Raw genomic sequence first — 27,303 nt, forward strand, 5'->3', positions numbered from 1 at the left:
GCATGGGTGTGGGGTGTTGGTGTGGGAATGTGGGTGTAGGGTGTTGGTCTGAGCACTAGTGTCAGTATGAGGGTTTGGGTGTGGGACGGAGTCTGGGTGTGTGTAGGTGTTGGTGAAGGTATTGATGTGGGGTGGAGTCTGGGTATGGGGGGGGTGTTGATATGGGTATTAGTGTTGTGTGGAGTCTGGCTGTGTGGGGGTTCTGGTGAGGGTACGTGAGGCTGTTGGTGAGGGTGTGTGGGGTGTTGGGGTGGTGTGGAGTCTGAGTGCATGTGGGTGTGGGTGCAATGTCTAAGTGTGGTACCCTCAAAGACACTCTGTGCCTGATTGAGGTGATGGAGAAAGGGCAGTGCATTGCTCGCTGAGAGCTCTTACTTCTGACCCCCTGCCCCCTTCCTCTGCAGTTGCACCCCTGGATATTCTACCCTTCACCCAGATAGATCAGATCAGGTTCCTTCTGGATCCTTGAATTTCATGGTTAGCTTTCTGGCAGGAGCATGCTCCTATATGGTACTGCTGAGCACAGAAGCTGCTATGGCCTCTAACTGGCTGGCAGCTCCTACTGAACATAATTTGTGGCTCTTCCACTCAAATCCCAATCGAGAGGAAAGCCAATCAGTGTTCTGAGAACTCTCTGATTGACTGGTTAGCAGGAGGTCCAGCAGACCTTCCTAGGAATATGCAGCAAGGAATCTCTCAGTGGCTTCCAGCCAGCAAATGAGATTCACTCTCATAATGGAAGATTGTCCACGTACAGTAGCAATAAATGTTTGAATTAAAGGAGGAAGGTTTAGGGGAGATGTCAGAGGTAGGTTCTTTACACAGAGTGGTGGGTGCACTGCCAGTAGTGCTAGTAGAATCACATACATTAGGGATATTTAAGCAACTCTTGGATAGGCACAAGAAGAGAGTAAAATGAAGGAACGTAGGTTAGTTTGATCTTGGAGTAGGATAAAAGGTTGGCACAACATCGAGGGCCGAAAGATCTGTACTGCACTGTACTGTTCTACGTTCTTACGAGAGCACAATTTAGTAGTTTTCCTATTCTGTATACATACCCGAAGTAGCTAAGGTGGCCACACATGCACAGGAGTTGCACTGTACAGTGGCATCTCCAGAATGAAGCAGCTCCAATATGGGCTCCAGCAGTCCAACCTGTACCACTGTCTCTTTGTTCACTGTAAAAATAATAGATAAAGGAAGGTGACATAGATCATAAATACAAGTTTCGCCTAAAGTTATCTTGGCCTTGTCGAGAGATAAGAAAGCATTCTCTTTTTCAGTAGTGTAAACAAGCTTGAATTCCAGCACTCACATTAAAAAGGTCAGTGCTTATATTTACATGTATACAGCCAAATGTTAGGTGAATTAGTTAAACACTGAAGCAGGAAATTAATATAGAAAAAAAACGAGCGCCTCATCTAATTTTTAATTTGAGCTAAAATAAGTGATACTCGACGATATTCAATCTAATTAAAAAGCCAAGCATCTGCTATCATTGTCACTTGGCCTATGATGGATGGGGAGATAATGTAGCTGTTTTCCGTCTTGTTTGTGCCATTAGTACTCCATTTCTGGGCACAACATGGAAATCCGAGCACATGATGTCTTAAGGTGGAGTCTGATATGAAATATGGTCTTGGTTAGAGATCAGACAGAGGTGCTCTATTGTACTTCAAAAAAGCAATAATGTTTTAAAATTTATGTAAAGTACAAATGACATCATTTATGTGGCTTATGGCCGGATGTTTCAGGTTTTTGTTGGTTCTAAGCCTGGTGCAGGCTGTCATATTTATCTTGTGTTTGGCTTTGTGGTGAACAGGATTGGCTTGTACATGGAAATAAGTATGTTTTCAAAGCTTTTTGTCTTGCACTCATCAAGCCAATCACAAAATTGCTAAATTTCAAATGATCACAACAATGTATACCATAGAAGAAAAGGTGTTGATTGGTTGGTAAGTCAACTTGCCAATCAATCTGCACAGTTTTCTCCAGAATATATGATGTTGCAATTGTTTCATATTTGGCATTCTTGCATTTGTTCTGATGAGTGCAAGACGAAAAGCTTTGGCAACGTGTCTTTCTTTCCAACGATATTTAAAAGTGTACCTTTGAAATTCTGACAAGTTTAAAGAGATTGCAGAAAAACTGTAACAAGCAATTTTTTTGTTACAATGATAAAACTACTTTGTTTTCTTTATAGTCACAGTGAACCTTAGTACAAAGGATAGTTCCTAATTCTCACCATGCTCAATGGCAGAATGAGGAATTAGGCATTTTACATAGATAAGTTATTTGTGGGAAGAGAGAAAATGGCCAAGACATTTTGAATGCTAACACAAATTCTCTGTAACTGTGATCCATGGTTAATGGCCCCTCTTCACCCTCCTCAGACTCTTCACTCTTTCTACTGCCTTTCACATGATTAAATGCTCCATTCTTCCTGAACATTTTTCCTCAACAACTCATTACAATCTTGGTTTTGATTTTTCCTGTTGTACATTATGATGTTAAGAAGTAAAGACATGTTGCCCACTCACCATTACCCTCCACTAAGAGATTGACCAGTGACAGAGAAGCTTTCCTCTGCACTTCCAGATCATTGGACCGTAACAAGTCATAATATGGCTCCAGGTATTCTTCAGGCAATTCATTCTTCACTGGAAAAAGTAATAGACAAATGAATAATTGTCATTTTTTTTTTATCAGACCAGACTGTTCTGTTTTAAAGGTGGTACTCATTTGTGGCTTATTTGGTGAGAAGTGCCTAGCACAAATGGAGGTATGAGGGGCATGAAGATGATTGCAACACATATGTGGCTGCCAATGGTTAGTAATTACAGAAGTGGAATCGGGAGGCTGGTGGAGAACCAAAACAATGCATTGTGATGGATGCCCACTAATTGAGTGACTCCTGGCTCAGAGGTAGGGACACTGGCACTGCACTGTAAGAGCCGTCTGTGTAGTTATGTTTAAGTGCATCTTTGACGTTGGTGGGATTTGCATCCAGTTCTCCTGGGTTAGAGGTAGCACTGACACTGCATCACAAGTGCCCTCCTGAATGCTGCCAGTTATGTTCTGACTAACCCGTTCAGGAAGGCTTTACCTGTTTTGACATACTTCTGAAGCTAATAGATCGAGAATCTGGTCTCTAGCTCAGAGTTAGTGGTGGCAGTGGTTGGGGAATGGAGGTGGTGTCTACCTATTATGATGCACCTCTGGCTCCCAAGGACTTGAACCAGGACTCGAAGCTCAGCTGTGGCTCAGCTCTCATGGCTCACATCAACAACCCTGGCTAGATAATGGTTAGATTAAACAACACATATTATCAACCTACACAGCTACCGTCCTTTAATTGCTCATTCTCTTTACATTTTCCTGGTGAAATTTTATCATCAATATCATCTTTCTAGAATCCTAGCCTGTACCTCAAGCTTTGATAATGAGCGTACGTCTGAAAACTATCTGCCCATATTACATAATCTGAAACCTATTTCTAGCCTTCTGGATATTAACTGTTATAATGCCACAAAATCAACTCAGTGCATTGTTAGTATGGAGTCATAACCAACAAAGAGGTGTATGCAATTCTCTCCATTAAGTCAATTGGTTATGTACAGCTTGAGGCTAAGCACTTCATTAGCACAGGGTGAGGTGAGTAGGCGCTCTCCAATGATATCCTAAAAAGGATTGAGTCCATGTTGTTGGTTTTATTCTTTACCACAATCTTAATTATCTAGCCAACTGAGCTAACCAACCCCCATGCCCTTAGTAAGATACCTTTTAAAACAATTTTGTTAAAATACTGTACTCACGCTGTTCACTGATGTGTAGGTAGTAGAGAGCAGCTGATTGCTGTAGACTTGGGTTTTCAGAAGCAGCTAATGTCCTCAAAGCTTCCAAACATTCAGTGTCAATCACTTTACTTTCTGAAATTGTACAGGCAAATGAGACAGCACAGTTGTTTTAGGCAAGACATAGGATTGAAATTGCAGAATGAGACATAAGTGTACAAATGCTCAATATTTGTTGAAACTCTACTGACTGCAATTTAATGGAAGCAGATTTCTAAATTTTGGAATAAAACAAAGAACTGTGGATGTTAGAAATCAAACAAAAACAGAAATTGCTTGAGAAACTCAGCAAAACCTGGCAGCACCTATGGAGAGAAAGCAGACTTTTTTTTTCTGAAGGTTTTATTTTTTGACCTCTTAATTCACTTACATTTTTCTGTCCCTTTGCTTCTTCCGACTGTAGTATGCTGGACTAGATTGTAGGCGAAAGTGAGGGCTGCTGATGTTGGAGATCAGAGTCAAGATTAGAGTGGTGCTGGAAAAGCACAGCTGGTCAGGCAGCATAACAGGAGCAGGAAAATCGACGTTTTGGGCAAAAGCCCTTCATCAGGAATGGGCTGATGGAGGTCTTTTGTCCGAAACATTGGTTTTCCTGCTCCTCGGATGCTGCCTGACCTGCTGTGCTTTTCCAGCACCACTCTAATCTGTACTTAATTGTACTCTACTTTCTTCTCTGACATTTGTTTTGGAACATGACTAGACCAATTCACATCAATGAGCTGCTGCCTGATCCGTGACCTGACTCCATGTGCGACATTTTCTGGGCCTGCCCACAGTTTGTAGAAGGGCAGGTGATGTTAATTGATTGGGCAGTGGGCAACATTAAATTTGCTAACAGCGGGTTAAAGTTTTGCTTGCTTGTTTTCAGAACCTTACAGGTTATCTATCCCAACCCATCATGGTCAGGGACCTGTTTTGAATCTATCAACCTGTCATGAATACTCATTTACACCCTGGCCCACAGGAATAGCTTTTACAGGTGGAACCCTGTTTGCCAAAAATGCAAAGCATGCATTCATAAACTTGACGATATACATGAGGTCCAGGAAAATCAACATTTTGGAGCCCTTCATCAGAAATGCTGTGCTTATCCAGCTACACACTCTCAACTCTGATCTCCAGCATCTGCAGACCTCACTGTCTCCTAATATATATGAGGTGTGTACCTGCCAGGATAGACTTCCACTTTCAGGCTCCGATCAATACAACTTGCTTCATTTTCTTATCTCCTTCATAACTAAGGTTCTGTGCAAGTACTTACTGTGTTAGGCATGCAGTTTCTTCATGAGAGGTATTAGTCATGTGTAGTTTGATTTATTGTCATTAACTGTTTACAATGTTAGCAGTGAAGTGTGATCAGGCCTGCAAGCCTATTCAAGTGAGACAGCCACACTGGCCTATGCAAACAAATCTGACAAGGGCAGGCAAGCGTGGCTGAATTTGAAGCAGGGCATGATTCAAAAGGCATCTTTAGTAGTTGAATCTTTTTCCCATGAAGCCTTTGGTAAAAAGCCATCAGATTTGCTTATTTTTCTAGATCTAATGAATGTTCAGTGATGTGACAGTATGTGAGCCACTGAGTGTTACAGGTCCTTCAGTTTTAAGTGTGAACCCTAGCAGGTGAAACGCAGTCCCACTGGTGCCAGTAGTGCTACAATGGTAGCTGCAATTAAATGGCAGATAAAGACTACACATGAGGCATCTGATGGAGATGCCTGTCACCCAAACCTATCCTCTTGCAATGCCAACTCACACTTATAGGAGCATGAAGCATTGAGTAGAAAGTGCTGCATACTGGCAGAATGTAGCAGATCATTCATTGTTTAGTGGCACTGAAGTAGGTTCTCTTAAGCTGTTCCTGGGCTCTGACTTCTGCAGCCACCTCAGTTCAGGCTGCCTTTATCACCCAGGATAGCCTTGTTGCTATCGATAGGGAAAAAAAGTCCCCTTCTCTCCTGGACAACCTTCAGGTGAACCTAAGGGGTCATCGCTAAACTGTGGTGCTATTTGCTTTGCCTGGTTTCTGACATCTCCAGAGGTGGGCGGAAGTGAGGAGCAGAGGGTGAATGTTGTTCCTGGGTTGCAGAGTGTGAAACACTAAGTGTCTTTTAAATATGGTCACCAAAAGATGTGGGTGGGAGGGGGAGCAGAACGTCCTACCCATTTAGAGTCCTGGAATTTTACAGTACGGAAACAGACTTTGCTCATAAAAATTGGTGTTTTATGCAGACATGAATATGTAATGAGAAAAATGAAATTACACATGAAAACGTAGCCTAGCCCTGAATGGAAGCCTCTCCCACTTTTAAACCTACTTCAATACTTAGTCTGAGAGAAAGTAAATTTTGCTTCTTTTTTTTGCTGTTCAAGGTGATAGATCACTGAGCACAATATTCACAAAGCCCCAAATAGGTCAATGACATTGTTCCCTTATTCTACACTGTTAAAAATCAACACTCCAGCAACTTGAGGGATAAACAGAGTATGATATATGTGGTGAGTAATAAAGAGTAACTAAAGTTATTCACTGCAAACTCACTCTTGCAGCAATTTCTAATCCAACATGCTTATAATGGATTTGAACCCATTACAGAATTACAAGAATAATACTACTCAAGGCTGAATCAGTCAGGGCGATACAGTGGATGAGAGCTTAGCACTGCTTGCTGCCTCACTGCACCAGGGACCCAGATTCAATTGCAGCGTTAGGTGACTTTGTGGAGTTTGCATGTTCTTCCCGTGTCAGCGTGGGTTTCCTCCGAGTGCTCTGATTTCCTCCCACAATCCAAAGATGTGCAGGTGAGGTAGATTGGCCTTGCTAAATGTGAAGTTACGAGATTGGGGGTGGGTCTGAGTGGGATGTTGTTTGGACAGTCAGTGCAGACACGATGGGCTGAATGTGCTCTTTCTGCGCTATAGGGATTTTATGATCCTAATAATGTAAACCTGATCAAATGGACTAGCATTAACTTTCTAAGAAAAATACATTTACAAATTTATTAACAGAAATGATTCTATGGTTTCAGCATTGGTTAGTGGAGCAGTGACCTACTAACTATTTTTGTCTACAGGCTGTTTTTTAAACAATGCCATCCATTTAAAGTAAATTCTAGGTAAAAACTTGTTACGCAACTGTAACTTTAAACCTATTGAGACTGTATTAATATTCTAAGGATATTAAGTTATGCAAAGTGAATATTTATAACATTCATAAATTGTGCTACTAATGATGACAATAGAAAATAATATCATTGAAAAGACTATAAAGTTACAAGGCCTTCAATGAAATTTCTGCAATGCAATCTTTATATTATAAAAAAAACATGAAAATAACTAAAACAAACCCAACCCACAATCAAGCCATTATCCAAGGTAGGAAGTCAAGCCTACAATAAAACAAGTATGACTGGCTTTGAAGAAATGTTGCATGGAAGGCACAAGCTTACCTTCTACATGCTGCAAAAACTGTTGTGCAGCTTCTTTCTCATGTTGTTGAAGAACTGGTTTGTAAAACCTCTTTGACTCAGGTTTATTCCGTTTCAGACAGCAACAGTGTTGTATGGACGCAAAAAAATATTTTATTTTCTGCAAGAGATTTTCTGAGGCCCTCTGTATCAGTTCCATAAAATTCTTCAGGTGTTGGCTGCATGAGTCACAGAACGTTTCCATCATTCAATTTTTTTCTTCCACACGACCGAAACTCCTTGGACTGAAACTCCTAGTCAAATGTTAATGATATAAAGCTTTCGGAAAGCCAGAGGCATAAGAGTATTTGTTGTTCGAAGTTGTTTTCTTCATTGAGTCTAGAATACATTGCAAATTAATAAATTTGAATTTTGATTTAAAAAAAAGTTGCTATTTAATATACACATTTATGAACCAGAGGCACAAAAACACACCAAAGATCCCAACATTTAATGCACTAATGTCGATGTTCCAAAAATACAGTCTGTTTAATTTGTAACACACTCACCATGTTTTCACGGTTGAATTTACATCTGCACTGCAAACAAAGGCCAACTTGTGCCTCTCTGATAATAAAGAGGAGTGGCTATAACAACGGCACAGGGAGGTGCTAATTTGTCAAGCAAATCCACTTTCTCACTGGAATTAAAATCTGTGATAGACATTTAATTGAGAATGTGTAAACCTGTAAATGACTTTAAAACGAACGGATCAATTTTGTCTTCTAGTTCAGCATTCTAGAATCCTAAAATGAAAAAGATTAGGAATTGAATATGAAATCATATATTTAGTGCAAAATTATTTGTTGTTCAACAATAATGTATAAAATGTCAGGATTTATCTCAGTGAGCAATCCAGTCGATACAGGAGGTAATCTTCTGATTGATAATTTATTTTTTCATAACAGCATTTGCTAAATGCTTTTGAAATTCAAGTTTATGCACAAGTTCCTGAAGAATTTGGGTTCATTTTGGGTGGCTGATGAGTTAGAACCAGGACTACTATTCTCTCCAGTGCGTGCTGCTGAGGACATTTTCAAAATTCCTGCTCCCTGTAGGACACCAGGGCAGCAACAATCCAAACTTCAGTTGTGGGACCCACTTCTTATTTTCTGATCTCACAGCAATAAGACTAAGGCATTTTCTTTTTCTTTTATTGAGTTAGCTTTGGATGTCATTGGTGGAATCAGGCGGTCTCCTCAAGTATCTATGAAAATAGAAGCATTTATAAAAAGAAACCACAGGGTGGAAACAGTGTACTAATTTCATACAAACTCTCCTTCCATTTTGTTTTTCCCAGGTGGAGGGAGTTAAAATACTCTCCTTACAAAGTCAGAACATGTGTACTCTTTTGTTAGAGGAATGATTAGAATTTATTGCTTGCCACACATAAAGGTCATAGACTAAATGTGTTACCATGGCATTAATAGCCTGGTGAAATGCAAACATGCTCTTACATCTGGATAGGACTTGAACATTTGCCAAAATGCTTTGCATTTTCTTTCTGTTGTTGCTCTAAATTTGGAGGTTAAATTGCTTCATAGTATGAAACAAAATGTAAACACAATTATTTTAGTAAACTTTTTGGGCTAAAAAAATTCTTACCTATGTTTGGTACAACGGTGAGGTAATACTTGCTCTGGTACTTTTCTTTCTCCGTGTTTATCTAATGCTGTTTTTGTAGTGCTCCCAAAAACTGTCTCAGTACTCTTCTTTGACCTTTGATTCCCCACCCCCGGCCCTGAAAAAAAGACTGGGGTCTTTTCTTTTGTTCCAATTTTTCCTTTTTAACAGACAGATTGTTTAAAGGTAAATCAGCAGGGGGTTAAAGGTTCCGGGTAATCCGCATTTCTTCCTGTTATGTTCCCACAATGTGTCAGGCCATGAGCACCATGATTTCATGCAATAAACTGTTCTCGCAGCAGAAGGTGAGGTTGGTATTTAATTTAGAACAACCCAAACAGCATTATAGCTGCTCTTAAGACAAACCAATTTCAGTGTTTAAATCATTGCTTATAAATAATCCGCCTGTTGTTCCCTGTATAATGCAATCTTTAATCAATCGTTAGTTTACTGTTTGTATGTCTAGTCAAACAACTGTTTTATGTCATTGCGACTGGTGTTACAATAGCAGAAGTACATCAGAATAAGGACTCGATTATATAACTGATATGTGCATGTGCCCGTGCCAATCCTGCCACTGTTGAAGTGGATGCCAGTTAATCAGCAGAATTTCATAGATGCAGTCAACTGCTCTACTGAGCTGAAAACTGCTTCGTCGAATGGCTAGCCTAACACATTGAAACACATTAAATTGGAAGGTCAGTTCCTTATAAGAAACAGTGGCGTTCATGAAATAAAACACATCCAATGTTGGGAACAGAACAGATTATCTAGCACCTAAAGCTTTTAAACAGCTACTGGTTGATCTTAAAACCATCTTGTTGCTACAAGGAGAAAGTTTTCAATCAAACAGCTCAGTCATCTCTTTTTGGGGCCAATGGAGGTGAAGCAAAAGCCTGAGAGAACTCAAATTAATAAAGCACTTTTCATAGCATCAAATCTGCATTGCAGGCATCAGAGTGAATGTGATTTAGCTCTACCCTAAACATGGGACCAGGTGAGAAAGATTTGGAACTGCCAGCTGGGAGTTTCCATGCACCGACTGAAGCATTGGAAAAGCAACAATAAACTCAGTCCTTTTAACCCTGCAAAGTCCTCCTTGCCAACCTCTGGGGTGTTGCCAAGTTGGGGGAGTTGTCTCACAAATTCGTCAAGTAATGGCCTGACAAAGTCATACACGCAGAATCATACCTTACACACAATGGCTCATATATTACCATCAGTATCCCTGGTTATGTCCACCAGTAGGATAGACTGAGCATAGGTGATGGCACATTGATAAACGTCCAGAAGAAATTGTCCTGAGAGTTGTCAACTTCATGAACCCTCATGTATCAGGTCCAACGTAGGCAAGGAAATCTATTGCTGATTACGATACATCCACATCCACCACCTCACCGTGGTGGCTGATTAAACAATACTCCTTCACATTGAAAACCATTTGTAGGAAGCACTGAGAGTGGCAAGGGCAAAATAATGTCCTCTGGGATGAAGGGTTTCAATGCCCATCACCAACAGCTGTAGCACTACAGATCAGGTTGGTCAGATCCTAAAGGACATAGCTGCTGGACTGGGTCTACAGCTGGTTGTAAGGGAACCAACATGAGGGGAAAAAAACAAAACTGACTTCATCCTCACTAAGATAGATGTATCTGTCTATGACATATGAGTAAGTATAGATGCATTGAGGAAACCCTCATGATTCAGCGTAACCCCTACTCTACCATTAGCATCAAGTGGATCACCTCATTTGAATGACGAGTGCAGAGGGCACAGCATGGAGGAGCACCAGGCATTCTTAAAAATGAGGTGCTAACCTGGTGAAACTACAAGAACATTTGCATGCCAAACGGCATAAGTAGCAAGTGATATACAGAGCTAAGTGCTTCCACGAGCAACGCATTCTGATATACCCAATTGTCAATGGTGGTGGACAATTAAACAACTCACTGGAGGAGGAGGCACCACAAACATTGCCATCCTCAATGATGGGGGAGTCCGGCACACACTGAAGCATTTGTAACAACCTTCAGCTAGAAACACTGAGCGGTGATGCATCTGATCCTCCTCTGGAAGTCCTCAACATCACGGATGCCAGTCTTCGGGTGATTTAATTCACTCCACGTGATATCAATAAATATTTGATGGCATAGAATATTGTGAAGGGTATGGGCCGTGACGACAATTAGGCAATAGCATTAAAAATGTGTTCTCTGGAACTATTCAGTGCCAAGCCATTCCAGCATAGTTACAGAACTGGCATTTACTCAACAATGTGGAAAATTGCAGAGTTATGTGCTATAGCAGGACAATTCCAACCTGACCAATGAACACTCCATCAGTCTACTCTCAATCATCAGTAAAGTGATGAAAGGTGTCAACAATATTGACACCAAGCAGACTATGCTTAGCAGTAAGCAGTTCAAGACACTCATTTTGCACTTTGCCAGGATCACTGAGCTCTTAACTTCATGACAGACATGGCCTAAATATGGACAAAAGAGCTGAATTCCAGATGAGAGGTGAGCGCCAGCCGTTGACACCAAGGCCACAATTGACTGAGTGTGGCATCAAGGAGCTTTGGAAAAACCAGTGAATTGGAATGAAGGGGAAAAATTTCTGCTTTCGTATCAGAAGAAAGCTGCAGAACAGAGTGCTTTGGGAGCCCTCAACCAGGAATCATAATAAACCAGCATCCAAGTCCAGTAGGTAATACGGAAGGGAAATGAAATGTTGGTTAATCTCAGGCATGGAGAGATTTTCTTATGGGTAGAAATTGAATAGGTTTGGCTTGTACGCATTGGAGTTTACAAGAACGAGAGACAACCTTATTGTACCATATAGGATAGTTAAGGGAACTTCACAGAATAGCTGCTGAGAGATTGTTTCCCTTTGTAGGCACAGAGGGCTTAATCTCAGCATGAGGTAGTTGCTCACTTAAAACAGAGATAAGGAAGAATTTATTCTCTCAGAGGGTGGTCAATCTGTGGATTTTTTTTACTGCAAAAAGCTGTAGAGACTGCCTCAGTAACTTTATTCAAAATTAAGATAAACAAACTTAAATCAGTAATGGGATCAAGTGTTATGGGAAAGGGAGGCAAATGCAGTTTAGGATTATCAGATCAGCCATGATCTCATTGAATGACAGCCAGGTATGATGGACAGATTGGGAGAAAGTGAGGACTGCAAATGCTGGAGAGTCAGATTCGAAAAGTGTGACACTGGAAAAATGCAGCAGGTAGGGCAACATCCGAGGAGCAGAAGAGTCAGAGTTTCAGGCATAGGGCCTTCATTAGCAATGTGACATTAGGAATCCTGCTCCTCGTATGCTGCCTAACATGATGACCAGAAAGGTCTACTCATATCTTGTGTGTTATGTTTTGGAGTCATAACCAGCACAAATCAACATGGCTGTGGTTGTTGGAGCTCAGTCATCTCAGCTCTGGTATATGTCTGCAGGAATTCCTTGGGGTAGAGTCCTTTGTGAGATTGCGCCCAGTAACTGCATAAAAGCCATATATTCAATGTGCTTTTTCTTTTGGTTTAACAGTGAATAAACTTTCCCTTTCTTTGACTCAAGAAAAACTTATTGATTGGACCATTATTGCTCAGAACAAAAATAGTTAACTACATTTTAAAGAAATCTGGTATGAATTACTTAAATAATTTAAGTATTTAAGATTTTAAAGATAAGAACGCAAGTTTTTTATTGTGACCAGCTGAGGAAGACAAACAGAACTATTTACCCTTACTCACTTGGCCATAATGGTTTCTGCCTGCAACGATTTTATCAAGTAGCATCTGTTAGGCTGTATATAAGAGGGGAAAAATTTAAAAGAGACCTAAGGGGCAACTTTTTCATGCAGAGGGTAATGGGCGTATAGAATGAGCTGCCTGAGGAAGTGGTGGAGGCTGGTACAATTACAATATTTAAAAAGCATCTGGATTGATGTATGAATAGGAAGGGTTACAGGAATATGGGCCAAGTGCTGCCACTGGGACGAGATTAGGTTAGGATATTTGGTCGGCATGGATGAGTTGGATTGAAGGGTCTGTTTCTGTGCTGTACATCTCTATGACTCTAAGTCTGTCTTCCCTGAGTTCATACTGCGCTGATTGCTTGAAAGCTAAATTTGAAGCAAAGATCTCATTTCCATATGCAAAACAGCTGTTTCAGGCAACAAGCCCTGCTGTGTTTTATGGATTTTTGCTCATCAGTACTTATAACAAGGATGTACTACCCATGCACTCTAATTGACACATTTTTAATCAACCTATTGAGCTATGCTATGACACACTTATGGAGCAGATGGGACTTGAACTTGGACCTCCTGGCTAAGTTCACTGTATTATAGACTGAGAAAGCCATTTGGTACCTGAAAGAAACAAAAACAGAAAGTGCTGGAAGACTCAGTAGGTCTGGTAGCATCTCTGGAGAGAATGCTACTACCCCAACCCTCTAATCGCAACAAGGACAGAACCCCCCTGGTCCTCACCTTCCACCCCACTGACCTCTGTACATATCGCATCATCCGCCGCCATTTCCGTCACCTACAAACGGACCCCACCACGAGACATATATTTCCCTTCCCACCCCTATCTGCTTTCTGTAAAGACCATTTCCTCTGTGACTACCTCATCAGGTCCACACCCCCTAACACCCCCTCTCCGGGCACCTTCCCCTGCCACCGCTGGAATTCCAAAACCTGCACCCACACCTCCCCCATCACCTTCACCCAAGGCCCCAAAGGAGTCTTCCACATCCAAAGGTTCACCTGCACTTCCACAGTCATTGTACACCTGCACTGTATCTGTTGCTCCTGATACTGTCTCCATCACATTGGGGAGACAGGATGCCTACTCGCAGAATGCTTCAGAGAACATCTCCCGCACACCCACACCAATCAACCTCACTTGAACTCCCCCTCCCACTCTGCCGAGGACATGCAGGTTCTGGGTCTCCTCCGACGCCTGGAGGAAGAATGCCTCATCTTCTGCCTTGGGACCCTCCAACCCCATGGCATCAATGTGGATTTCATCAGTTTGCTAATTTCCCCTCTCCCCGCCTTATCCCAGTTCCAACCTTCTAGCTCAGCACCGTCCTCATGACCCGTCCCATCTGTCAATCATCCTTCCCACCTATCCGCTCCGCCCTCCCCTCCAACCTATTACGTTTACCCCCCACCTCCATCCACCTATTGCGCTCCCAGCTACCTTGCCCCTTGCCCCCAGCTCCCCCCGTCCCATTTATCTTCCAACCCCGAGGCTCCTAGCCTCATTCCTGATGAAGGGCTTTTGCCCAAACGTTGATTTTCCTGTCCCTCGGATGCTGTTGTGCTTTCCCAGTACCACACTCTTGTCTCTGGAGAGAAAGCAGAGATTACATTTCAGGTTCAGTAATCCCTCTTTAGAACTGATCTTCCAGCAATTTGTTTTTGTTTCTTATTTTCAGGATCTGCAGTTCTTTCTCTTTTTTTGGTACCTAAAATACATGACCTGCACAGTTGAATTTGTAGTCTTTCAGTCACTTGACAGTTCAACACACCTCTCATGGCTAACATTTCTGTCTTAGGTCTGCTACAGTGGTCCTAGAATCCCTACAGTGTGGAAGCAGACCATATGGCCCATTAAGTCCACACGACCCATCCAAAGAGAATCCCACCCAGACCCATCCCTTGGACCCTGCATTTTGCATGGCCAATCCACCTTATCTGCACATCTTTGGATTGTGGGAGGAAACCAGAGCACCCGGAGGAAAACACACTGGCACAGGGAGAATGTGTGGAATTTGCACAGTCATCTGAGGCTGGAATCAAACCCAGGTCCCTGGCACTGTGCTAACAGTGCTGAGCACTGTACCCAACAAAGCTCAGCACATGATACAGGAACAGCACCTCCCTTTCTGTTTGGGCACTTTACAACCTACAACACTAATCACATAGTTCCATTTAATTAGACGCAACCCTCCACCATCTCATACCTTGTCATAAATTTGCTCTCAACTAGCTGACTTACTTTGTGTTATAAGCACCAACCATTAGCACCTATTCTGTATCGATACCTTTTCTTCACTACCATTAGCTCTCTATTTGTCTTTTGCTCTGAGCACCTCACCATCTGTTCCACTTGCTCCTGCATCCCTCCCCTACTTTAGCAACAGCATAAAACCATCATTTTCCAAACTTCATCAAAGGTAAACGTTGTCTCTCTCTCCACACACGCAGCCGGACTTGCTGAGATTCTTCAGTACTTTCTGCTTTAATATCTAAAACTGAGAGTGTTTCCTAACTCTTTGTTTTATGTTTTCCCTATTGGGAGCAGTGCATCCCACTTTTGAAACAATGGCTGAACTCCTCGGCTTTTCATCTCAATTGAAATGTTAGGGGCGCAGCGCCACCAGTGGCAGGACTGGGGAGTGTCTAGAAACCCGGGACAGCGCCCCGTGTGGTTGGAGGGAGAAAACCTGGTTAACAACGTACCCAGCTCATCATCGCCCCCGCGTGGTCCGAGCCCGGACTTACAGCGGGTCGGACAGTTGCCGGCGAAGGAGAAGAGCCGACCTTTGACCCTAATCACGCAGAAGACAAGATGGAGTCCGGCGGGGTGTGATGACTTTCGGATCGGCAGGTTTCTCGCCTCAGGTAAGAGAGCAGAGGTCCATCCCAGGAAAGCAGCCGGAGAGATGTGGAGGGGCGGGGGAGTGAGCTGGTGAATGAGGGCGGATTGTAAGGAGAGGCTCCTCACTTTCCCGGGAATCGGCGTCGTGTGGCGCAAAAGGTTCAAAATGGCTCCCCCCCCCCCCTCCGGGCTTCAGCTTCTTAAAATAACAATAAATAAATATCGGGATTAGTACCTTCGCTGCACGTTCGGGTGGAGCAAAATGAAATGCTCCGAAGATCCCATAAGTCGCTTGTTGCATGAAATTATTTCTCATGCCCAATAAACCGGAGCATTTTCTCAACAACCAGCTGTGGGAGAGTTGGCTGTAATTTCCATTTTACTTTCATTTGCGAAGGCCTACACTTTGGGTTTGGTGTCAGGTTAGGAACGGATCATCAACCATCTACTCTTTTATTGTGTTCCAGAGAACCAGCTTTCATCTATCTGTTCTTCCACAGATCAGCGCTTATTTGCATCGTCAATATTTAAAATGTCCAGATTGTATATCTCTTTAGGGAAATCTATAGAGTTTTATTAGTTAGTCGTGACTGCCTCGTGTTCACTTTGGAACTGAAGACATTATATTTAACGGTGTAAATTCGATCAATCTGCAGTAAATATGATTTTTGAAATGCATGATTCTGACCATTGGCACTCATAGCTAATTTCCTTTCTCGTGACCTGGCAGCCGTGAGCTGGTAACAGATCAGTTAATCATCGATAGATCCTACCTCACCTTTTTTAGACCCATCTTAAAAAAAACTTGTGCAAGAAGTGGGGAGGGACTACTTTTATTACAGTGTATCTTGTTTCTCGTTTTGAATATTTTTAAAACAAAAAATTATAAGTTGTGACTTGTATTACCTTCATCTGGAGGCTGTGCTGCAATATGATGTATTGCAATTTTGATACTTCATACTTTTAATTACAGTTTTTATTACCACTTTTTATTTTCTGTTCTCCTGATTGCATTGAATCTTACCAAGTTAGTTTTGTCCAGTATGTTAGTGACCAAGTTATCTTTTTGTTTGTTTCATGCTCAAAAAGGAAGGTGAAAAGCAGGATGATTGAGAGTTTTCTTGAATATCTATATAATTTGCTTACTGTGAGTTGTTTATCTGCTGGAATGATGTATAATGTGGTGAAAACACTGGTCTACAGCACCATGGAAACACAAGCAACATTCTGTAGGGAGGAAGTTGTCATCATTATTTCCTAGACCAATAGGAATTATGTGCTGCAGGTTACCAGAATAAAGTGAGACCAACTAAGAAAAAAAACATAACTCTGGACCCGTCATGGCGAAGACAAAACAGGTCTAATTATCTTGTTAAAAGACCGAGGCAGGTCTAGCCTACTCAACTGAGAGTCAACCTCCTCAGCAATCTTCCTGATAATATCAAATTACAGTTCATAACTGGTGGACGAAATCTTAGAACCTGTCCAAATGAGTATTTTCTGCACAGAAATTTAATGCAAGGGCCAAATGGTGTGATTCCACACTAAGTTTTCTATAAAAATAAACTAGAATTCCAAACTTTGAAAGAATTTGTGAAGTTTTACATTGAATGGTGGGATATTAAGTGAATGATAAAGTATATTTTGCTGGTTTTGAGGTTGAGATAGTTTGTGACAGTATTTATGTAAAGATAAAATTGTACTCCCGCACTTGACCTGTGGTCAGTCATTAATTTTTGTTGAACTTCATTTTATTGAGGTGTTATTCCATAGATGTGTTTGACATTTGTCCAAGTTGCTGCTAGTTGTGTTAATCTCTTAGGTAACTGGAGCAGGCCTTTCAATTGTAAATTGTTGCCAAGTCTAATCCTGCTTGCATTCATCTACATGTGGGTAGAACATAAGCATTAAAAGATGGTCAGAAGTGAAGACCTGGTTGATTGCCCCAGCCGACACCCAAAATCTCAGTAGTCTGTGGCGGTATTTTGGAATATACCTGGCTCAGTCTCAGTGCAACCCTAGTCTTGAATGAAGTTGAGAGTAATTTGGCTGAACATTCAGTCCCCAGAGCCGATGAAATCCCTGCTCAAATTTTGAAACACTGTGCATATGGATTTCTAGGGTGGTTGCACAACCTTATATCAATTATCTTGGAAGAAGAATAGATGTCTTGGGATTTCAGAGATGCTATGTTGTGATTATATTCAAGAAGGGTGGCAATGTTATGAACGATACCTACAGTGGAAACTCCTTGCAGCTTGTCACAGGGAAGATTGTTACAAATATCCTCAATTTCCTCTTCCCAGTGACCAAAGAGCTCCATTCTGAGTTGCAGTGTGGTTTTTCACCCATCAAGAGGCACTTCAGCCATAGTCTTCATGTGGTGAATTGAGGAAAAAAGAAGGGAACAGCATCAACCACTGTTCATGGTCCTCTCCATCTCATGAAGCCTTTGACTCGGTTCACTATTAGGGTAATGGAATATCTTCCTCAAATTTTAGCTGTCCAGAGAAATTTGTCACCATCCTCCTCTACTCCATGATGACGTGTAATCTCTAACCCTCACTGATGGAACCGCTACTGACTAGATAGCAGTGATGATTTAGAGATGTTGGTGTTGGACTGGGGTGTACAAAGTTAAAAATCTCACAACAACAGGTTATAGTCCAACAGGTTTAATTGGAAGCACTAGCTTTCGGAGAGATGCTCCTTCATCACTTGGTTGTGGAGTATGTGATTGTAAGACACTTTTGCTACAAATTCTGTGTCTTACAATTGTGTACTCCACAACCACCTGATGAAGGAGCATCGCTCTGAAAGCTAGTGCTTCCAATTAAACCTGTTGGACTATAACCTGGTGTTGCGATTTTTAACTTGATATCAGTGATGACTGAGTTACGCAACACTCTGTATGTCGTTACATCAACCCTCTTCTCCACTTGTTTTCACTGCAGTAGTGCACCTCACCTTCAGCAAACAACTGTCATGCAAGGAGACAATGTATGGAACAGACAAGAAGCTATGTAAGCTTTCCAACTCAAACCAAAATCATCCCAGCGTGAGTCATTGATCTTCAGTATGTAGATAACACCTGTGAGTGTGTTTGCTCAAATTAAGCTCCAGGTCACTATTCAAGCATGAGAAAAAGATGGGCCTTTCACTAAGTACCTGAAAAACTAAGGTTTCTTTCTAATCAGCACTGTTAACACAACACCCACTACCCCCCAAAATGCCAAGATTCTGGAAAGTATGTGGAGCATTTACCCAGTATTGGGTACCACATGGTTCCTATATATCTTGAAGACTTGGACAAATGAAGGCAGCTCAAAGCAGTGGTGAGGTACCATTAGGGCAGTCTTTACAAGATCCTCCATAGGCAGACAAACTGCAGTGTCCTCTCCCGGGCCAACTTGCGCAATGTTCGTATGCCTAATGCTAAACCGCAAAGAAATTGTTCTGCTTGGAACTTTGTCATGGCAGGTGACTCCCAGTAGGACAGTGGAAATCTTCTAGGGATGTCCTCAAAGCATTAGTTAGCAAGAGACCTTGCTAACTAATGGGAGTTCTTGTTTTGTCATCGATCAAAATGAAGATAGTTCATTTGGGAAGGCACTGGATACATCAAGGAACTCTGTCATGAATGTGTATTGATGTCTGAGAGAATGCACAAATCTACAAACACTTCATCTGCCTGACCTCTCAACCACACCAGCCCTGTATGGAGTAGTGCCTGTGGATCATGGTTTGGGCTCGGCAGCCATTTCAGAATACATCAAACCAGAGATGAATCCTTTATTGGCTGATATGCTCTGCACTTTTCAACTCCAAATACTGTATTTCAAAATGTTGAATTTTATTCAAAAGCTATTGGGTTCAAGGTACATACAACATCCTTTTATTATACCTAAGTTAATTTTGATAATCATTTTTAAATTGATTACATCCTCATTTAATTTTAAAGCCCAATTAGCCACAGAGTCATAGTCATACAGCACAGAAACTGACCCTTCAGTCCAATTTATCCATGCCAATCAGGTTTCCCAAACTAAATTAGTCCCATTTGCCTGTTTGACCCATATCCCTCTAATACATAAATAGGAAATGTTCTTTCCAAATGTCTTTTAAATATTGTAATTGTACCTGCATTTACCACTTCTTCTGGCAATTCCATGTATGAACTACCCTCTACATGAAAAGGTGCCTCTCTGCTCCCTTTTAAATCTTTCTCACATTACTTTACTTTAAAATTATGCCCTCTAGTTTTGGACTGCCCTACCCAAGGGACCTTCTGGCCTTTGCTATTCATCTTATCTATGCCCTTCATGACCTTGTAAACCTCTACCTCCTATGCTCAAGTGAAAAAGGTCCCAACCTATCCAGCCACTCCTTTATAACTCAAACCCTCCAATCCTGGGCACATCCTTGTAAATGCATTCTTTTCAATTTAATAATATTCTGGAGGTTATATTTAACCCCCTCCTCTAGTGATAAAGCTGCTTGTCTCGATGTGTACACATTCGACCAAGTATTTTTCATATGAAATATTAAACTCAGCAGTAGACCTGTTCTTCCTAGTCTAGGTCAGTTGATGAATATGTGGCAGGGTAGTTTCATATCATGCACTTTTGCTGATGGCAGTTAAGAGACCAATAGGAGGGAAGCAGGTTATGCAATCATATGCTTCTTACAAAGTGGCTATCAGTTTGTTGTTTTCGGTATTGGCACCAGTTGCCAAGCTGCAGTTGTCACTGTCATGTGATGCATACAGCCCATTAGGTGATGTAACTATTTTCCTTGGTGGCTTGTGACTTCTACATGCAAAATGAATCATTAGGCCTTTCATGTCGTGTTTGCAAGCATCTTTCAAATACAGCTTGGGGCTGTATACTGGAAACTCTTAGGTATGCAGTCTCTTCCAATCTGCGAATGTGCCCTAGTTTTGTCTTTTCTGTGAATTAGATGCTTTCTATAGAAGGGCCCTTTCAAAATGATTTCAACAAGAAAAACATAAAGATTTTTATTTTGTGAAATAGTTAATAAAAGAACGATTTCAATTTGTAAATTTTGAATATTCAGTCATATTTCTCATTGAGTGAGTGTTCAATAGAGCATTAGTTTTGCCATGGTTTTAAGGGAAGGGGCAGAAGGTTTAGAGGGGTTATGTGGAGAAACCATTTCACTCAGAAGATGGACAGGAATCTGGAACTCACTGCCCGAAATGATATTAGATTCAGAAACTCTCATAACATTTAAGTTTGTAAATGTGTACTTGTGATATCAATGCATACGAGGCTATGGGCCAGTTGCTAGAAAATAAGATTAGAATAGTTGGGTGCTTGTTTTTAACTGGCACAGACTTCATAATTAAACTTGTAACAGCTGCAAAAAATGTGCTATTTTATTTGAAACCAGTGAGGCCCATCAAGATTAATGGCTCTCACAAAAATCAGGATGTAATTCCAGTAAAATTGAAAAACTACATGAAAAGTTATTTTACCATCAGAATCGAATGTGCTTTAACTTGACTGTCACAGTGCATTCTACTCCATCTTAGTAAATTGAAACATTGTTTGCAAATAAAAAGGATACTCTTTAAGCTGACTTGCACATCCTAAGCTTGAATCTAATGAGGCCTCCACGCATCATGCTCCTGATTGGCTTATTTAACTCATTCAAATAGTCACTGATGCACAAATACTTTGCAAAAGCTGCTGTGTCAATTGAAGGCAGCAGAAGTGGCTTACTGAGCCGAGTGTCCCACTTCTCAAGTGTACTGTTGGCTAATGTAAAGACGACAGTTTGGAGAAGGTACTTATTTGTAGATGGGGTAACTGGTTTCTTTCTTTCTAATTTAGGTTTAGGTACAGTTTAGAACATTCAAACAGGACAAGGCGATCTGTTCTCTTCTGAGCATTGTTTCTTAAATCTGAAATGGAAGTGAAATATAACTGTGAAATATTGTAAAATGGAAATGATGACTGACATATGAACTGCTCAACCAGCTAGAAGTTTGATGATAATTCTAGTTATTCCAGCTCTTAGATTAATTGCAGAATTTATCTCCTTTTACAGAAGTAAATCTTTGGGAAAAGATTTTAAACAAAACAACTAGATTTTTCAAACTCTAATATAGTATTTTGTGTGGAGGTGTGTTGTAAAAGTAACTTCTCAAGTAATTGACCATTCAGACTGTTCAGTCTTTAAGTAAGAGAACAATCAAGTATGATAAATCAAGTATGTATTCAAATAATTGTAAAAAGCTTCATTCAATGTATGTCAGACTTATCCTGTTAAAGGTTATTTAACATGAATCATTCAAGGTTAAACCAAAATAGAATAGGAGAATGAATGTACCATTGCTGCTGGACAAAATGGAGCTTAAGCATAAACAATTTCATTTTTGTATGACTGTTCCAGCTGCCAGCTTTAATTTTATCTGCCTGTTCAGAATTATATGCAAAGATAAATTTTATCAATTTTAAATCACTGGAGGAAATCAAAATGCTGCAGAAACTTCTTGAATTATGATTCAGAGTAACACGATGAGAGATGATTGGGACTGGTCCTACCCTTGTTTTCAGGGTATTACAATTGGATTTTTAATTAGTTTACAGTAGAATAATTAAGTCACCTTCTGCCAAATTTGGAAAGCCAAAAAAGACAGATTTTATCAACCATTTTCGTGCAATGATTTTCTCTTGGTTTTGCTAAATTGGAGCCATACACTTTGTTAATTTGTCTGTGACTTGCCCTGAGAAATTATTATACTTCTACTGTTCTGAAATTTTAATGAATACTTTAGCTTGTTTATTTAGTATGTAATTTACCTAGTATTTCATATACAATGCCCAATTTGAATGTTAGTTCACTTTCAACTTTGTTGGCACCTGCGACGAATTTAGAATTCTAAACATTGCAAATTTAATAACCTTGCCTGTTTGTTATTCGTTCATAGAGTGTGATCATCCCTGGCACATACAGCATTTCTTGCCCATCCTCCTATTTGCCCTTGAGAAGGTGTGGTACTGAGTCATACCATGATCCTTTGCAGTCCAAAAACCGTATATGTACCCATAGTTTGAGCATTTTGGCTCAGTGACAGTGAAGGAATGGTGATTATAGTTCTTAACGTTGTGTGATTTGGAGGGGAGCTTGCAGCTTGATGGTATTCCATGTGCCTGCTGAGAGGCCATGGGTTTAGAAGATGCTGAGAAAGGCCATCAGCACATTCCTGCTATGCGCTTTTTAGACTATGCATATTGTTGTCACAGTGTGCCAGTACTGGAGAGAGTGAATGTTTTAAATTTGTGGATGGGTTGCCAATTAGAAGCATAGTTTTGTCCAGGATGATATTGAGCATTTTGAGTTTTGTTGGACTTATCCTGTAAATGGAGAGTATTTTATCACTTTCCTGACTTGTGCTCTGTAGATGGTGGACATGCTTTTGGTGAGTGAGGGCATAGGTCTCTTGCAACAAAATTCCCAAATTCTGACCTCTTAATGAAATGGAATAGGCTCTCGGGAAAATTATACACATCTTACTGCTGCAATTTCTACATACGTGACCTCTGCTGCTTACTGTGAGCTAAACCTTGTTCCACTTGGATTCCAATAGCCTAATTAAGTACAGATGGTTATAGTAGATCAGAGGTATTTGAAATAAATGACAACTTTTTTTGGTGGTATGGTAAGTAGTGAGGAGGAAAATCTTCGACTAAAGAACTGCAGATATTGATGGGCTGAACACTGTTAAATGGAATTTAATCCTGAAAAGTGTGAGGCAATGATTTTGGGAATACTACCAAAATAAGGGGTACATGTTGAATACTAAGACCCCAGGTAGAACAGAAAATCAGAGGGCCTTGGAGTGCATGTCCATAGATCCTTGAAGCCATAAGTAGATTAGATACTTAAAGCAATTAGTCAAGTCATTGAATACAAGAGCAAGGAAGTTATGATGTATATACAATAGTTATGCCAAGCTGGAGTACTGTGACTGAATACTGGTGATTGCGTTGGAGAGGATGCAGAGAATGTCACCTGGGTTTGAATGGTTTAGCTAAGAGTGATTAAATAGGCTGGGGTTGTTTTCCTCAGAGCAGGCTGAAGGTGAGGACCTGATTTGATTTATGCAAAGTTATGAGGGGTATTGATGGGAAGAAACTTTTTTCTTGAGTAGAGAGATCAATAATCGGGGGCACAATTTTAAGATCACGGGTGTGAGGTTTCGAGGAAAACATTTTTGCCCAGGGTTTGATTAGTTATCTGGAACTCATTGCCTAGAAGAGCAGGAACAGTCAAGACAATGAAATAGTATTTAGATGAACACTTGAAATGCCATTGCATACAAAGCTATGGGCCAAATGCTGGAAAAATAAGGTTAGAATAGATAGATTCTCGATGATTGGCATTGATTATGGTGGACTGAAGGGCCTTTTTCTGTGCTGGAAAAACTCTTGACTATATCATTTTGGTACAGAGGAGCATATTTGTGCTAAATATTGGCTTCTTTTTTATTTATTGAATTTTCTTTGCCAAATCTTTGAATATCTAGTTGTAAGGCATAAATAATTAGTTTGAAATAATAATATGAAAGAATTAATGTTACAAAAGCCTTCATAAAAACTAAGTTCTACTTTTGCATATTTCCTTACTTTTAGTTCAGATAATGCTTCTGGTTAGTGCAGGTTTCTGCTATGCTAAAACCAAGTGTAATGGAGCAATTGTAGCCAGTTGCAGTGTACAGAAGAATACTCTGGGAACACACAGTATCTTAAAATAAAGCGAAGGTCTAATCTCTAATTTGAATGCAAGATAATATTGAATGAATTCACTACAGTGGCCTTGAACAAACTGTCACTGACCTTGTCCATGCTTTTTGCCTTTTAGATACAATTTATTCAATGCCAACTTAAGAAGAACCCAATTTGTCCAAGTTTTAGCCATCCACATCAAGCTCAGTCCATCTTGATCTATAATGGATTTCTGTCTAATGCTGCATTGAATGTAGAACCTATTTTTCTGATCAACTTGTTCAGAGATGTTTTTCACACCTGGAGCAGATGGGACTTGAACCTGGATTTCTCTGTCCAGGGTAGGGGCACCACCGCCAAGCCAAGGGAAAGCTCCCAAAAAACCTGCTCCTAATTTACAGCCTATCCAAATTTAACACCCTCAACCAACCTTGCATTCCTTTGTGTTTTTCAGTCTTCTGAGTTTGGTTTCTGTGCATCACAGTTGAAAGCAGAGTTATCAGCCATCTTGGCCTATTCTCTAGAATTCTAAAGTTAGCCTCTTTTGCTTTTCTTCTGTATTTGTAGAGCCAGATTTTTGAACAAACCATCAATTGGCTTTCAGTTATCCTAATGAAGATGCACATTCCATTCCTTCCTTCACCTCAAGTACCATGAAATGTTTTATTAACATTAAAATTTAAATTATCAATAAGGTGAGATGGTTGAGCTCTGACACCTGCTTTTCTTTAACGACATTTTTGGACATCACTATGTGGGCCACTATTTATTGTCTGTGTGTATTTGCCCTAGAGCAGGTGGTAAAGAGCTGCCACCTTGAACTGCTGCATTCCATTTGTTGTAGGTGACTCAGGATACTTTTGAGGGAGGGAATTCCTAGAATTTTAACCTAAGACACTGAAGGAATGGCACTATATTTCCAAGTCAGGTTGATGAGTGACTCAGAGTGAAACCTTCAGGTGGTGGTGGTCCTGCCTTCTAGATAGTAGTGGTCATGTATTTGGAAGATCCTGCCTCAGAAGCATTCTTGAATTTCCACAGTGCATATTGCAGATGGTGCAGTCTACTGTGGTGGACTAAATGGATGTTTTTTGCATGTGGTGTTAATCAAGTGAGCCACTTTGTCCTGGATGGCATCAAACTTCTTAGTGTTGTTGGAGCTGCATTCAACCAGGCACATGGGAAGTATTCCATCACACTCCTGATTTTGCTTTGCAGATGGTGAGCAGGCTTTGGAGAGAATGGAGGTCTTGCATGCTGCAGAAGCCCAGCTTCTGAATTGCTTTGAAGCCACATTATATGGCACGTCCAGTTCAGTTTCTTGTTAATGGTAACCTCCAGGATTTTGCAGGTAGGGAAATACAACAATGGTAATACAATTGAATTTCAAGGGTGACGATCACATGAATGTTACTTGCCACTCGTCAGCCCAAACCTGGATATTGTCTAGTTCCTGCTGCATTTAGACATAGGCTGATTAAGTATCTGATGAGTTGTGGGTGGTGCTGAACATTACCCAATCATCAGCAAATATCTCCACTTCTGACCACCTAATAAAGGGAAGGTTATTGCTAAAGCAGCAGAAGATGGTTCTGAGCTGACTGTCCTTCATCTTCAACAATGAAAAGCATCTTTTTCTCTAGGCATGACTTGGACCCCTCGATTCTTACTCTCGTTTTACCAGGGGCCTTTGATACTATGTTGAGAAATATGGCTTTGATGTCAACAGCAGTCACTTTCATATCCCCTGTGGAATTCTGTCTTTTTGTCTATAATGAGGGCAGCAATTAAGTAGCCCAGTGGAACTCAAACTTAGAAGTTGACGACCACTTCCATTACTTGACTTAACAATGGGCATAATTTACTAGCTTGGATTTTCCTGCTATCGTCCACTGACCCTCTTTGGTAATTTTTGACACTGTCAGGTGGATGCCAGTATTATAGCTGCACTAGAACAACTTAAATATACACTAAATAGCTTAATTGTAAGTTGAACTGCGTTGTCAGTATCTTGAATTTGATCTTTGTTTCACTGAAATTGGGGTACAACAAATATTTATTTGCTGTTACCAAACTGGTGTATTGCCTAAAAAAGCACATTTTGTTGAAGTTTCAAGTCATCAGTGCAATTTGCAAGAAAAATAATTCAAAGGGGAAACTGACATTTATATTGCATGAGTGGAGAGTGCTGATTGGTTGGCAAGTGAACTTTCATTGGCCAAGGTATTACAATGGTGAATGCACCCAATAATGCTGTTTTAACAGTTAATTGCCATACATTGTTTAAATTTTAAGGCAAGGGGCCCTCCTAGAAGTGCAGTGGTAGTGTCTTAATCCTGGACTGGGATGCTTAGGTTTAGTTCCCACATGCTCCAGAATTGTGTAATAACATCTCTGAACAGGTTGAGGAAAAATAGGTTAGATTAAAAAAAATTAAATCAGGCAGGTTGACTCTGAAATTAGTTGCCATGCTATCTTTGTGACAGTACGAAATAGTCTCCAGGCATTTGTTCTTTCTGTAAATTATGTCCAGGAAATTTGATGTACCAAAGAATCAAATCACAATGGCAGCATACACAGGCATTGTACTCCAACTATTATATTTAATGGTGCAAAATAATATTGTTTGAAAATGTTTCAGAGTTGCAATCTGATGTTGATCAGCTTGTGAAATCTGCAATGTTGCTTGATCAAGCAGCAGTTAAATTCTGGGATCTTTGGCTTTGTTTGATGTTAAAGGACTAGATAAGCTAAAACAGCGTTTCAACTTAACAGCCGAGTCATAAAACATTTGTTACTGGAAACCATTGAAGTGTATTATTCTTGTCTGGCCCCATATTTATTCTGTTGTAGTGTAAGAATCTCCTTCAACAGCTTTATTCAACAGATCTTGAAGGATGATGTTTTTGCTATAACTTTTCTCAAACTCCTGCTCCTGGCATTGTAACAAATATGGAAACCGGAGATAAGTGCTTGAAAGGCTGCTTTCTG

The 27,303-nt window shown here is 40.6% G+C and overlaps 2 protein-coding genes across 7 annotated transcripts in view; one reads left to right on the forward strand and one right to left on the reverse strand.

Moving 5' to 3' along the window:
- Window positions 1–7,908, reverse strand: part of LOC122547436 (uncharacterized) — a 75,311-nt gene extending 67,403 nt beyond the window's left edge. The window contains exons 1-5 of one of the 2 annotated variants that reach the window (XM_043686073.2): window positions 7,828–7,908; window positions 7,301–7,657; window positions 3,816–3,929; window positions 2,541–2,660; window positions 1,059–1,178 (exon numbers count right to left, since the gene is read on the reverse strand). In XM_043686073.2, the coding sequence (XP_043542008.2) occupies window positions 1,059–1,178; window positions 2,541–2,660; window positions 3,816–3,929; window positions 7,301–7,526 (580 nt within the window). In that variant the 5' untranslated portion in view covers window positions 7,527–7,657; window positions 7,828–7,908. Of the gene's footprint in view, window positions 1–1,058; window positions 1,179–2,540; window positions 2,661–3,815; window positions 3,930–7,300; window positions 7,792–7,827 lie in introns of those variants that run through there. The other variant, XM_087981915.1, reaches the window with a different exon arrangement.
- Window positions 7,909–15,496: 7,588 nt separating this feature from the next.
- The window catches only part of LOC122547397 (bcl-2-associated transcription factor 1-like), a 71,720-nt gene continuing 59,913 nt past the window's right edge, over window positions 15,497–27,303 (forward strand). For 4 of the 5 annotated variants that reach the window (XM_043686026.1, XM_043686045.1, XM_043686050.1 and 1 more), the window contains exon 1: window positions 15,497–15,582. The gene's annotated coding sequence lies outside the window, so the exon portion shown is untranslated. Of the gene's footprint in view, window positions 15,583–25,523; window positions 25,664–27,303 lie in introns of those variants that run through there. The other variant, XM_043686033.2, reaches the window with a different exon arrangement.

The sequence above is a fragment of the Chiloscyllium plagiosum genome, unplaced genomic scaffold (genome assembly GCF_037043375.1).
Source record: "Chiloscyllium plagiosum isolate Xiang-an unplaced genomic scaffold, Cpla_swu_hap1 HiC_scaffold_3, whole genome shotgun sequence".
Classification (NCBI taxonomy): domain Eukaryota; kingdom Metazoa; phylum Chordata; class Chondrichthyes; order Orectolobiformes; family Hemiscylliidae; genus Chiloscyllium; species Chiloscyllium plagiosum.